Source organism: Trichosurus vulpecula, chromosome 5 (assembly GCF_011100635.1).
Source record: "Trichosurus vulpecula isolate mTriVul1 chromosome 5, mTriVul1.pri, whole genome shotgun sequence".
In the NCBI taxonomy this organism is placed as follows: Eukaryota; Metazoa; Chordata; class Mammalia; order Diprotodontia; family Phalangeridae; genus Trichosurus; species Trichosurus vulpecula.
In genome coordinates this window covers 287,974,403-287,988,261 of record NC_050577.1, presented here as the reverse complement: position 1 = coordinate 287,988,261, position 13,859 = coordinate 287,974,403, and the positions used below count along the sequence as shown (strand labels likewise).

General features: G+C 42.5%; 1 protein-coding gene across 1 annotated transcript in view; it reads left to right on the top strand.

Annotated features, from left to right (window-relative positions):
* Positions 1 to 13,859, top strand: part of GLT8D2 (glycosyltransferase 8 domain containing 2) — a 38,284-nt gene that overhangs the window by 23,425 nt on the left and 1,000 nt on the right. The window contains exons 4-9 of the mRNA XM_036761241.1: positions 22 to 190; positions 1,836 to 1,953; positions 5,068 to 5,152; positions 7,690 to 7,802; positions 11,585 to 11,751; positions 12,952 to 13,064. Coding sequence (XP_036617136.1) covers positions 22 to 190; positions 1,836 to 1,953; positions 5,068 to 5,152; positions 7,690 to 7,802; positions 11,585 to 11,751; positions 12,952 to 13,064 — 765 coding nt within the window. The remainder of the gene's footprint in view (positions 1 to 21; positions 191 to 1,835; positions 1,954 to 5,067; positions 5,153 to 7,689; positions 7,803 to 11,584; positions 11,752 to 12,951; positions 13,065 to 13,859) is intronic.

Here is a 13,859-nt window from a genome sequence, read left to right as displayed (position 1 = left end):
TACTCTTTTCAATGTCTGCAGATGATGCCGAGGATTCTGAGGAAATGGAAGAAGAGATCCCTGTGGTGGTGTGTGCAGCGGCAGGCAGGATGGGTGCTGCCATGGCGGCCATCAACAGCATCTACAGCAACACAGATGCCAATGTCTTATTCTATGTGGTCGGTCTGAGGAACACGCTCTCCCACATCCGGTAACCAACACTTGCTTCAGAGGGGCTGGTTTGTGTCTTTCCACTCAGTAACCATTGTCCTTTCATAAACACTGCCCATTCTTTGGGATTTGATTGTGTAATCATAACCAGATAATCATAATATAGCTGACAAGGTGCCCTAGGGTATAACTGGCAGCAAGGGGAATATGGTGGTAACTAGGGCACCATGTTGAAAGCTGGGTCATAGAATCATGCCTCAGTTTCCTCCTTCTAAAAAATGAAGGATTTCAACTACATGAGCTCTGAGGTTCCTTCCAGCCCTGCATCTTGGATCCTACAATCAGTAGCTGCTTATAATACCTCGGCATGTCTGGGGTCATTAACTACCATTTGTAAATCCCTTAAATAGAAAGTCTCTCTTCCCCATCCCCACCCCACCCTGCCAATTTTAAACATTTGGAGTGGAAGGGGATAAAGATAGGGACTGGACCTGGGTTTTCATTGGCATAGGGAACCCCCTAGATAAGAAAACTCTCTTTGCCAAAGCACATCAGCCTCTTCTCTGCAAACTATAGTCTTAGACCAGGGGGTCTTAACCTGGGGTTAATGGAGAGATTCCATGGAGTTTATGAACTTGGATCAGAAAAATAAATTACAACTTTATTTTCAGCAACTTCTAACTGAAATTTAGCATTTCCTTCAAATTATTTTAAAACATTATATGTCAAGAAAGTGTTCAGGGGCTTCACTAAGAGGTCCATGACACACAAAAAGGCTAAGAACCCCTGTTTTAGTCGCTTATATGGGCACTGGAGAGTAACAACTTTTCAAGGTCACACAGCCACTATATGTCAGAAGTGGGATTTGAACTTATATGTCTTTAGGACTTCAAAACAAGCTCTCTATCCTTGCTGAATCTTTGGGAGGAAACTGGTCTGTCTGTCTTCCTTTCTTCCTTTTCCTTCCTTCCTTCCTTCCTTCCTTCCTTCCTTCCTTCCTTCCTTCCTTCCTTCCTTCCTTCCTTCCTCCCTCCTTTCTTTATTTCTTTCTTTATTTAGTTATTTATTTCTTTCTTTCTTTCTTTCTTTCTTTCTTTCTTTCTTTTTTCCTTTCTCTCTTTCTTTCTCTCTCTCTTTCCTTCCTTCCTTCCTCCCTCCTTCCTTCCTTCCTTGCTTCCTTGCATCTTTCTTTCTTCCTTCTTTCCTCCATCCTTCCTTCTTTCCTTCCTTCCTTTCTTTCTTTCTCTCTCTCTCTTTCTTTCTTCCTTCCTTCCTTCCTTCTCTCTCTCTCCCTCCCTCCCTCCCTCCTTTCCTCCCTCCTTCCTCCCTTCCTTCCTCTCTTCCTTCCTTCCTTCTTTCCTTTTTTTTTTCTGGCAATCAGGGTTAAGTGACTTGCCCAGGATCACACAACTAGTAAGTGTCCGAGCCTAGATTTGAACTCAGGTCCTCCTAACTCCAGGTCCAATGCTCTATGAGGAAATCTTTCCAAAATATACTGAAAGTTCTAAAATTGCCTTCTCTTCATTGCCAGAGCCACCACCCTGGTTCAGGCATTCATCTCTTCTCACTTGGACTATTCTAATAACCACAATTGGTCTCCCTGCTACCATTTTCTCCCCTATCCAATCTATCTCATACCCAGTTGCTAAAATAACGATGCCCCTTGCCTTTTATCACCTCTTCAGGAAATGGATCGAACAGTCCAAACTAAGAGAAATCAAATTTAAAATTGTGGAATTCAACCCAATGGTCCTCAAAGGAAAAATCAGACCAGATACAGCACGTCCTGAGTTGCTACAGCCTGTGAGTTCTGGGGGCAGCCCACTTCTGAGCCTGATGCATGGAATAGAAAGGCATTTAGGGAAATGAATGGGGCTCCTCTTGGTGGCCTTGAGGGGTGGGGTGGATACAGAGCAGGGACTACAGGAGCAGAATGTTGTGTAGTCTATCATGAGCAGGTAGTTGGTTAGTTTTGACAATTTTTCTTTTATATAAGGGAAGGCTCAATGAAGGGAAGTTAGTGTGAAAACCAAAAGGCATGAGTAAGATGTTAATTTTTTTAACTTCATAAGGGGGAAACTAAATCTTTGGGATATGAGAGACTTTTCTATAATACCAAGAGTATCTCTGCTGCACAAAATTCTAGACCTTCTGCTGAATAACACTCATGGGACTATTAAGAAAGTGTTTTTAGAAACCTCAATGTATCCTCCACCAAAAAGAAAAAAAAAAGAAAAACAAGAGGGGGCAGCTTTTATTTATTTAATTATTTGGTTCAGACATGTGATTTCATTTGGTGTACAAAACTACCTCTACTAATGCAGGTTGGCACCTTCTCTTTGTTTTTGTTTAATTATTGTTGTTTAATTATTAAATATTGCTTCTGACTTTTGGTAACTCCATTTGGCATTTTCTTGGCAAAGATACTGGAGCAGTTTGACATTTCCTTTTTCAGCTCATTTTACAAATGAGGAAACTGAGGCAAACTGGGTGAAGTGACTTGCCCAGGGTCACACAGCTAGTGAGTATCTAAAACCAGATTTGAACTCAGGAATGAGTCTTCCTGATTCCACTGCGCCACCTGGCTGCCCTCTTAAAATTATCAGTTAAGAGTTCACTAGAGCACTGAGTTGTGACTTGTCCAGAGTCACACAGCCAGTTGGTGTTGGGGTGAGACTTAAACCAAGGTCTTTCTGACTTTGAGGCCTGTTATCTGACTACCAGGATGCTTTACATTCTTTTCCTCTATTTTGATCTGTGAGGCATTTTTGCAGCTTTTGGAAATCAAGCTCTGCCTTGGGCTTGGTTCTTTCTCCAAAAAGGACCAACCTGAGTGAGGATCAAACAACCCCAGAACTTTATGACATATAAGGAAGTTTTCTTCATCCACCCCCACCCACTCTCTTACCAGGAGACCAAAGAGCTAAGATTCTGAATCTGGTACTTCAAAATCTTGTGCTTCTTTGAACACCTGGCTGATAGTTCAACAAGTGCCTGGGATCTTAGGAGCAGAGATCCAGAAGCTGTAAGGGACCTTATGGCCATCTAGTCAAACCCCCTCTTTTTACAGATGGGGAAACTGAGGCCAATAGAGAAGAAATTATTTGCCTGAGATTGTACAGGGAGCATGATAGGATTTTATATACATATACATATTATAGATGGATCTGGAAGAAATCTCAGAAACCATTTAGTCCAACTATTTCATTTTTCCAGATGAAGAAACTGAGGCCCATTCCAAGGTCACTTAGCTAGAGAGTGGCAGACCTAAGATTTGAACCCAGGCCCTTTGACTCTGAATCCTGCAGCTTTCCAACTGCACCATATTTGTAGAGTGGCTTGGAAAGCTCAAGGTACCAGATAACCACCAGCTCTCATTAGTGGTACTGTTGCTGTTCCTGCTGTTATCTCTTTCTCACTCTCCTTGTCTTGTTTTTGATGGAGCTCAGAGAGAGCTCACTTATCACTATTACTGGTGGTGTCTTCTTATAAGTTGTGTTTCAACTGAAGAAATTTTGTCCTTGGAAGAAAACAAGCATTTATTAAACACCTACTGTGTGCTAAGTGCTTTATAATTATTAGTTTCTTTGATCCTTACAACAACCCTGGGAGGGAGCAGCTATTGTCATCTCCACTTTACTGATGAGGAAACTGAGACAAACACAGGTTAAGGGCTGCATAGCTAGAGAATGTCTGAGGCTGAATTTGAACTCAGGTCTTCCAGACTCCAGGTCCAGTGCTCTATCCACTGTACCACCTAGTTCCCCTAAAGGGGGCTTGGACTAGTAAGAAACAGACAAAGCCCTGGCTGTAAATTCTGCACAGTGATGGAGGAATGTCCATGCTCATCCTCCTCCTAATAGTTAGCATTTTCATGGTGTTTTAAAGTTTGCAAAACAATTTACACGCATTGTTCCGTTTGATCCTAACAACAACCCTGTAAGGTTGGTGTTTGGTATTATGCCCATTTTACAGAAAAGGAAATTGAGGCAAAAGGGTAAATGACTTGCCCAGGACCACACAGCTAGTAATTATGGGAGAGAGGATTCAAATTTGAGTCTTCCTGACTCCTAGTCCAACACTAACCACTGAAAAAGCACACTGGATTTGGACTCAGAGGATTTGGGTTAAAACCCTGACTCTGCCACTTGCTAGCTGTGTGACTTGAGTCAAATCCCTTAACCTCTCTGGGCCTCAGTTTCCTCACCTGTAAAATGAGGGGACTGGACAAGATAAAGTCTTAGTTTCTTTTTAGCTCTAAATCTATGCTCTCTATGAGTTTGAACCAGATACTCCGCCTCTCTGAACCTCAGGTCCCTTATCTGTGAAATGAAAAAATTGGATTAGAGAGCCTCTAATGTTTTTTTTTCCAACCATCAGTGTGCTTTTAAATGTTTAACAACTGGCTTTCTGGTGGAGGATTGGGGGGAATGTACACAACACATTTTATAGTTTAATATGCATTATTAACATTTTCTCTATCACTATCTTAAGTCTAGACAATCAACAAAACAAACCCTGATTTATAGCATTCATCAATTTCCAAGTATAAACAGTCATATCAAAAATGTAACATTTGACTCCTGTGAGCTGGTATGAGCTGCCTCCAGCACACCTCTGCTTCTAACTCTAAATCTATGATGCTCTGCTGTATCCTAGACAGCAGCTCCACTCTACTGATGAGCTGGAGCAAAGATTCCAGTGCTCAAGGCAACTCTTTAAGACTATCAGCTGTAGGACCTTGCAGTCCTATGCTGGTGTAGGGAGTTTCCATACTGGGAGATAGAGGTTTAGATTATAGTGAGATTTTCTGAGTCCTTCTTGAACCATCAAATACAAGTGAAAGACATTCAGGGGGAAAACCTCCTCCGGAATATTTCTTTCTCTCCTTTTATTTTTTCTCTCTCCTTTTAACAGCTGAACTTTGTGAGGTTTTATCTCCCTCTGCTCATCCACAAACACGAGAAAGTCATCTACTTGGATGACGATGTCATCGTACAAGGTAACACCGCCTGCCAAGAACCCTTGGAACAGAGCCACCAATGAACAGAGTGCCTTCCTGGATGCACAAAGGGCTCACTTGTTCGGGTTCCTTGTGGAAAAGTCCTGATTTGGGGATGGAATTTGGGAATGGGCTGAAAGTGAGAACTGTTCTCCATTTTCCTAGACAAGTAGCAGCAAGGTTTTATTCATAAGTGACAAGAATAAGGGAGCAAAAGTCTGTAGGCATTGTGTGCATTGAGCCCCCAGCTGCATTTTACCGAGATCAAAGGGTAGGAAAAACACATGAAGACAAGAGATCTTGGTTATAATCCTAGCTCTCATACTTCCTAGCTGTGCAACTATGAGGCAGCGTTGTTTTTTTTTTTTCCTTTCTCAGAGCCAGTCTCCCTATCAATAAAATGCTAAATTTTGGGGATACAAATATAAGCAAAAAGGACTGCTTGAAGAGGTTACATAGTAATGGGGGAAAGATCACACATAATAGGAAACTGAAAAGCAGGGGTGGGAGCAGAGGAGCTTTCATTCTAATGGAAGAGACAACATATATAAATCAGAACATTCAAAATAAATATAGAGAAGCTGGAAGGCAACTTGAGAGGGGTTGGGCAGCTAGGTGGCACCATAGTGCACAGAGACTCATCTTCCTGAGTTCAAATCCAGCCTCAGACATGTAGTAGCTGGGTGACCTTGGGCAAGTCACTTCACTTTGCCTCAGTTTCCCCATCTGTAAAGTGAGCTGGAGAAGGAAATGGCAAATCATTCCAGTATCTCTGCCAGGAAAACCCCAAATGGGGTCACAAAGAGTCAGACATGACTGAACAACAACAACTTTACAATGGGTGACACCAACAACGGGGAGGACCAGGAAAAGCTTCCTACAGAAGGAGTTGCTTGAGCTGAGTCTTAAAAGAAGCCAGGAATTCTTAGAGTGAGATATTAGGAGGGAGAGCCTTCGGAAGGCCAGGGCAAAAGCATGGAGAGGAGAGATGGTGTACTGTGTGGGAGGAAGAGCAAGTAGGTCAGTAAGGCTGAATTGTCCAGGAAGGTGGGAAGGGATCAGGTTGTAAAGAGCCTTAAATGAGGTTTTTAAACTCCTTAAGAATGGGACTCTATCATCTTTGTATCCCCCATAATAATAACATAATAACCCCTACCTCTGAGGGTTGCTGTGAAGATTGAATGAGAGTATTTGTAAAGTGCTTAGTGAATAGGAGGTGTTTGATAAAGTGGTCAAAGCATAGTAGTTAAGCACAGAGTACTTGACACCTAGTAGGTGCTTAATAAATGCTTGTTTCCTTCCTTCTCCCATAGCACAGGCTTTTTTTTGGCAATCTAAATTACATTTTTAAAAATAGTATTTTATTTTTTCCCTAGTTACATGTCAAGAAAATTTTTAGCATTCATTTTTACAAAATGTTGAGTTCCAAATTTTTTCCTTCCCCCTTCCCTTCCCCTCTCCTGAAAATGGTAGGCAGTTTGATATAGTTTATACATCTAGCACAGGCTTTTGCATAGAATAAGGACTCAATATTTGCTGAATGACAATTTTAAGAAAATGTCTGTTAGTTTTTGAAATTTTTTTTGTCTTTCAGGAAGGATGGTGGGTTTTCTTTGCCTCTTTACAAGCCGGGGACATCAGATATTTTGGCTGCAGGTGTATTGTACTTTAAATATGACCAGTTTGAATATGAATGTTTAGGCTCACATATAGGGTACACTGAGGACGGAATTTGTTTTGTCAAATTATTCCTTTAAGTACTCAGCCTTCTATGCATTTCAGATGATTCGTTATTATTGCTGTTAGCAACTTGTCTGGAGTGCATACAGTTATCTGACAAAGAATGCCAAAGAGATCTTTATATCTTAGTCAGTCAATCATCAACCAGCATTTATTAAACTCCTACTATGGGCCAGGACCTATTAGGGGCTGGGCATACAAAGGCAAGAAATGAAACAATCTCTACCCTAAAGAAGTTTACATTCTATGAGCGGGGCAGGGGAGGGGAGGAAGCTGGCAGCGTATACACATTTTAGTGACTTCAAATCAAATGCTGAAGGTAGGGAGGTGAAAGGACACTAACAGCTGAGGGGATGAATAGGTGGTATTTCAATCACAAGTACATGGCAGCTTTTAGGCAGGGCAGCACTGCGGCGGGGGGGGGGGGGGGGGGGAGGATGGGGGGTAGGGGAAGGCGAAGGCAGGAGGGAAAGCTCTGGAAATGTGATGTTTCGGTTCCAGTCCTGGCTCAGTTCCTGAGCAGCTGCATGACTTTGGACCAATAGCTTTCCCTTTGTTTCCTCATCTGTAAAATTAGTAGATTGAACTCGATGGCTCTTGGGGTCCCCTCCGCTCTAGCTCTAGGTCTCTAGGAACTGTCCTTGTTCAAGCCCTCAGCCACACACCCTGATCGCTGAGTCTTTGTTAGCCTCATTGGGTCTCAGCTTCCTGGAGGAGCTGGGTTTATTTACCTCTCAAGTCACTTGGGGCTCTCTGGCTCCTTCTTTGAGATTTCAGCTTGGTGTTTTTAAACTCAGGTGATATCCAAGAATTGTATGACACAAAGTTGATGCTGGGCCATGCTGCGGCTTTCTCAGACGACTGTGATTTACCTTCCACCCATGAAATGGTCAGAAGCGCAGGGATGCAGGTGAGTGCTTCCCCTCATGCTGCCATCCTTTCCAGCCTGGCTGTCTTTAAAGGCCCCTTTCTCCTTACCTTAATGTTTGAACAGAAGTATTTAGAACCATGGATTGATGAATGGATGAATGGATGGATGGATGGATGGATGGATGGATGGATGGATGGATGATGAGAGAAAGGAGGGAGGACAAAAGAAAGGAAGGAAGAAGATAGAAAGAAGAAGGAGTGAGGGAGGCCAAAAGGAAGCAAGGAAGGAAGAAGGGAAGGAATGAGGGAGGAGGAAGGGAGGGAGGAAAGAAAGGGAGAAAGGAAGGAAAGAAGGAAGGAAAGAAGATGGGGAGGTGAAGAAGGGGGAGCAGACAGTCCTACTATAGCTTTTTCTTGGTCAGACCACACACAAAGTACTCGCTTCAGCTCTGGGCCCCATTTCAGGAAGGACTTTGACAAACTGGAGTAAGTATATCCAGCAAGGCAATACGGATAAAATGTGGACTTGGAGTCAGGAAGAGTTGAGTTCAGATTCAGCTACCAGCTGTTTGACTTCGGGCAAATCCCTTTGCTTCTATGTGCCTTAGTTTCCTCATCAGTAAAATGAGGGGATGGAGCCTCTGAGGTCCCTGCCAGCTCTAAGTCTAGGCCCTTATAATAACCATGAAGACAATGAGGGTAAGCAGAGGTTCATGTCATTGTAGGTGGGTAGAAGGAGCGGGAGATATTGTATATCCACCTTTACATATTTGTTTTTGTTGTTTCCAATGGAAAATGTATTTATGAAATTTATGTAACTATATTAAATATCTGACAGCTGTCTGTCATGGAAGGGGGATTTGGAGCAATAGGCAGAATTTTCAGAAAGACAGTGTTAGGCTGTTCAGAGGGGAAGGAGCTCTTGTCCAAAAGCATGATGGGCAACCTTGGAAGGGAAATGGGTTCCTTCTAACTGGAGGATCTCAAGGGAGAGTTGGATAAAACCTCGTCAGGGATGTTGTAGAGATAGTGACCATGGAAAGGTTGGTGTAGATGGTGTCTGAGGTCCTACTCTGAAATTCAGTGATTCTATGAGTTCATACAAGTACTATGTGCTATGTCAGAATCAAAGCTCTCCACAGTAAAGTCAGTTACTCCTGTGATTTTGGAGTGTATTTGGAGGTATTCTCTACTCCTTTCTATTATAGGTATTATAAACTGCATTCTTTTCTCCACTGATTCTGGTTTGGGACAAGGAAAATTTTACTTATAAGTAACTCATTTACAATAGATCAATCAAGAATTTATTAAGCACTTACTCTGTGTTAGGGACTGGAGAGACAAAGAAAAATCAAAGAGTCCCTTATCTCAAGGGGCTTTCATTCTAGTTGGGGAGACAGCACATACCTATACACACATATTTAGATATACATATATGTATTTATGTATGCACACACACGTACACACACCCACATACATGTATATACAACTACATATATGATATACATGTGTGTACACACACATACAAGATAAACACACACACACACACACATATATATATATATTTGTTGTTGTTATTCAATTGTTTCAGTTGTGTCTGACTCTCTGTGACCCCATTTGGGGTTTTCTTGGCAAAGATACTGGAGTGGTTGGCCATTTCCTTCTCCAGCTCACTTTACAGATGAGGAAACTGAGGCAAACAAGGTTAAATGACTTGCCCAGGGTCACACAGTTAGTAAGTGTCTGAGGGCCACGTGTGAACTCAGGAAAATGAATCTTTCTGACTCCAGGCCTGGCACTCTGCACCACCTAGCTGCCCACAATCATATACACACATATACGTATATATACATATATACACAACATAAACATTCATATAATTATAGATCCATTTCTTTCCTCTCTCTCTCTCTGTCCCTCTCTCCATATCTATCTATCTATCTGTCTATCTATCTACCTATCCAGAAACTCATTAATACTCAAAATACACAGCAGAAGCAAGGTGACCTTAGGGCAGAAGGTGCTAAGAGTGGAGGAAATCAGGAAGTGCTCCCTGAAGAAGGTGGTGTTTGAGCCAAATCTTGAAGAAAATCAGGGAAATCAGGAGGAGGGGTTGAAGAGAAAGAGCATTGCAGGCAATGGGGAACCATTAGTGAAAAGTTGGACGGTAGAGCATCATGCTTCAGGAGCAACAAGAAGGCTGTTTTGCTGGATCACAGAGTATGTGGAGAGGGGTAAAGTGGAAGGAGAGTGGGAAGATATGAAGGGGCCAGGTCCTGAAGAACTTCACATGGCCCCCAGAGGCGTTTATGTCTCATCCCGGGGCAAGAGGGAGCCGCTGGAGTTTATTGAGTAGGGTTGACACAGTCATAGCTGAAGTTTAAGAAAATGACTTTGGAAGCTATGGGGGGAACAAATGGGGTAACGGAAAAACCAAAGCTCTAGATTGGGTTCTAGCCTGGGCCACGTGGACACAGTCTATTCACAACCTCTCAGGGCCTCTGTTTCATGGAATCCTACAAGTCTAGAGGTAAAGGACCTCAAAGATGAAGCAGTTTAATCCCTGCTCAATTGGAGGAGGCAGTAGAGTATGCTGGGAAATGGACCAGATTGGGACTGAGAGGATCTGGCTTAGGGTCCCAGATCGGTCATTTACTAGCCGTGTGACTGCTTTGCAAACCTTAGTTTCCTCATCTTTAAAATGGGGATAAAACTACTTACACCATCTACTCCATCAGATCATTGTGAAGAAAGCATTTTAAAACTTAGTTTTAAAATTTAATATTTTATTTTTGCCCCAATTACATATAAAAACAACATTGACATTCTGTTTTTTCTTTGAGTTCCAAATTAAGAACATATTTTTTAAACTATTAATGAGTTGGAAGGGATACTTATGCCAGCCCCACGTCTGGTCCAACTCAGCCCTCCGAAGGCCTCCCCTTTACGACAGAATTCTGCCTTTCCCAGAGTCTTGTATCCACCAGTCCTAATGACGGTCATCCAGCCACGGCTCACAGAGCTGGAGGGAGGGTTCCCTATTCTCCAAAGTAGGGGACATTCCCAGCTGTTAGGAAGTTATTCCTTAGACTGAGCTGCAGTCTGTCTCCTTGTGGCTTCCATCTATGGATCCTTGTTCTGAATTCCAGGGCCAAACAGAAATAAACCAAATCCTTCTCCCGGTGGCGATCCTTTTAATTCTTGAAGACAGTGGCCGTGTGTCCCCCAGGTCTCCTCTCCTCTAAGCCAAACGTCTCCAGTTTCCTTAAGTGTATAATGAACAGGTTGGGCAATAGGGTTATCTCGAAGGTCTCTTCCAAATAAAAAGATAAACAAAAACCACTATGTTTCTAGAAGACTCAAAACACTGGACTTAACTTACATCTATTTTAAGGATGGAACCTAGCCTACAGTTTTGAGTTTTTGTTTTTTTGCTACTAATTACTTATATATTAAACATTTTAGAAGGCATTGCATAATATAGAGGATAGAGTACTGGTCTTGGATCAGGTCCCAGTGGTAAGACCAGGTGCAGACCACTTCAGTCCTGAGAGTGCGCTCCTTGGAAACAATCTCATACAGTCATAGTGAGCAAAGTCCTTTGTAAACTAAGTGTCCCATAGGTGTGTTATTATTTAAAAGATCCAGCCTATCCATTCATAATAACAGCAGTGAAACAACATGGGTGGAGGTAAATTATGGTGCCACGAAGGGTGTGATGTCATATGCCTTATGCCTCATTATAACTTCAAGGGGCTGATAATTTTCCAGAAACAATCTGCTCAGCCTGCCTTATTAGCCAAAATGCCTATTTCTTTATAGAATACATACATGGGATTTCTGGACTACCGAAAGAAGGCCATCAAAGACCTTGGCATCAGCCCTGGAACATGCTCTTTTAATCCTGGTGTGATCGTTGCCAACATGACCGAATGGAAGCACCAGCGTATCACCAAGCAACTGGAAAAGTGGATGCAGAGAAATGTGGCGTACGTGTGGGTCTCTTTCATTCCAGGGTGCAGAACTACTCAGTTCCTTCTCCATTTCTTAGATAACTTTCATAGGATGTAATGAGGGGTTTGAGCTAAATGACCTCAATAGTTTCTACCAGCCTGAACATTTTCTGAGTCTATGAGCTGGGTAATGAGCTGAAGTGAATACATAAATATTCTAAATCCAGAGGAATTAGACATCTTGAAACTGGGGCACATTTACTTGGGTGTTTTGAGCCTCATCTGTTAAGTGAGGGATTTGGACTAGCTGCCTTTGAAGACCCCTTCAAACTCAAGATGTAGTCTTTTATACACAAAAAAAAAAAATATTTAAAAAAATTGTATTGGGAGAAATGGCTAGAGAACTTACCTCAGGACCAGGAAAATGTGGATTCAAGTCCACATATCCCAGGCCATGTGACCCTGTGCATTTCTGCAGGGAGAGAAGCTTCTTCTTCCAGCAGTCCTCCTTACCAGTGAAATCACAGGTTCAGTCTCTACCCCTAACCCTATGTAAGATTGGCCCACTTGAACCCACTCCTGGACGGGTTTGGCTTCTTGTTGGTTTGTTTTTTTTTGGTTGGGGCGGGGTAAGGGGGTAAGGCAGGGCAATTGGGGTTAAGTGACTTGCCCAAGGTCACCCAGCTAGTGTGTCGTCTGAGGCCGCATTCAAACTCAGGTGCTCCCGACTCCAGGGCCGGTGCTCTACTCACTGCACCACCTAGCTGCCCCTCGTTGTTGTTTTAAAGATAAGAATGACAGACGGACAGTCAAAGTGCTCCCCTGATAAGCCCATGATGTAAGGAGAATATGAGGAGTCCTCTAGCACCCTGGGTGGATCCCCTGGGGCAAACTCATGGGAGGCCATAAATATATTATACAAGATATGGAGGTGTAGATGGGTTACAATATTGAGATTACAAATCCTTTTGAATATTTGTGACTTGGGCATATAAAATAGAAATAAAAGCTTGAGAAATACCATAAATGTTCATTAGAAAACTGTTTATTATGATTGTCGAATCATTTAATACGGCGGCACTTGCCTCAAGAAGCCTTTAACACTTGAAATTAAAAACTAGATTTCCTGTGTGCTCTGAGATGGCAAATTTGTTGTTTTGGTTAAAAGTCATCTTCCTTCTGAGCTCACTGACCTCCAGGTTTCACAGCATAATTTTCTCTTTTTTTTTTTCCTAGGGAGAATCTCTATAGCAGCTCCTTGGGTGGTGGAGTGGCCACTTCCCCAATGCTCATTGTGTTTTATGGGAAGCATTCCCACATCAATCCAATGTGGCACATCAGGCACCTGGGTAAGCTGGGATCCAGACCACCGAGGGGAAGGATGAGCTCCCAATGGGACAGGATGGGGAGGAGTCCTGGCATCATCAAGACCAAAAACACCTGGGGGGCATACCTGGGCTCTGACAAGTGTAGCCATGAGGCCGATTGCAAATGATGCTTGCAAAACGTTCTGAGAATTGGGAGAAAGTGGGACCCCATAGCTCTGTTACAATGGCTCCATAGGATAACAGTAGCTGCTATAAAAATCATATGGGGCGTTTAATCAAGTCGTGTCTATTTTTTGTTTGTTTAAACATTGGAAGTAGAGAGAAGAAGGAGGCAAGGAAGGAAACCTTTATTAAGTGCCTACTATGTGCAGGCACGTGTTAAGTACTTTACAAAATTATCTCATTTCATACTCATAACCCTAGAAGGTAGGGGATATTATTGTCCACTTTATGGAGGAAGAAACTGAAGCAGTTTAAGTGACTTGCCGAGGGCCTTCCTGACCACAAGCTTAGCACTCTATCCTCTGCACCACCTAGCTGCCCTGGTGCATATGTGTGCGTATACATGTACATAGACAAACATACAAACGTATATATTCACACCATATAGAGTATATATGTATATAGATACAATAGGCATACATTTGTACATGCACACATGTACAGACACAACATATATACACTTGTGGGCACACTGTACACACATACATATGCGTATTTGTATACACATAGATGTGTGTGCGCACACATATATTCACATTAATAGCACATATTTGTGTATGCAGATATCACACACATACATACATACACATGTAT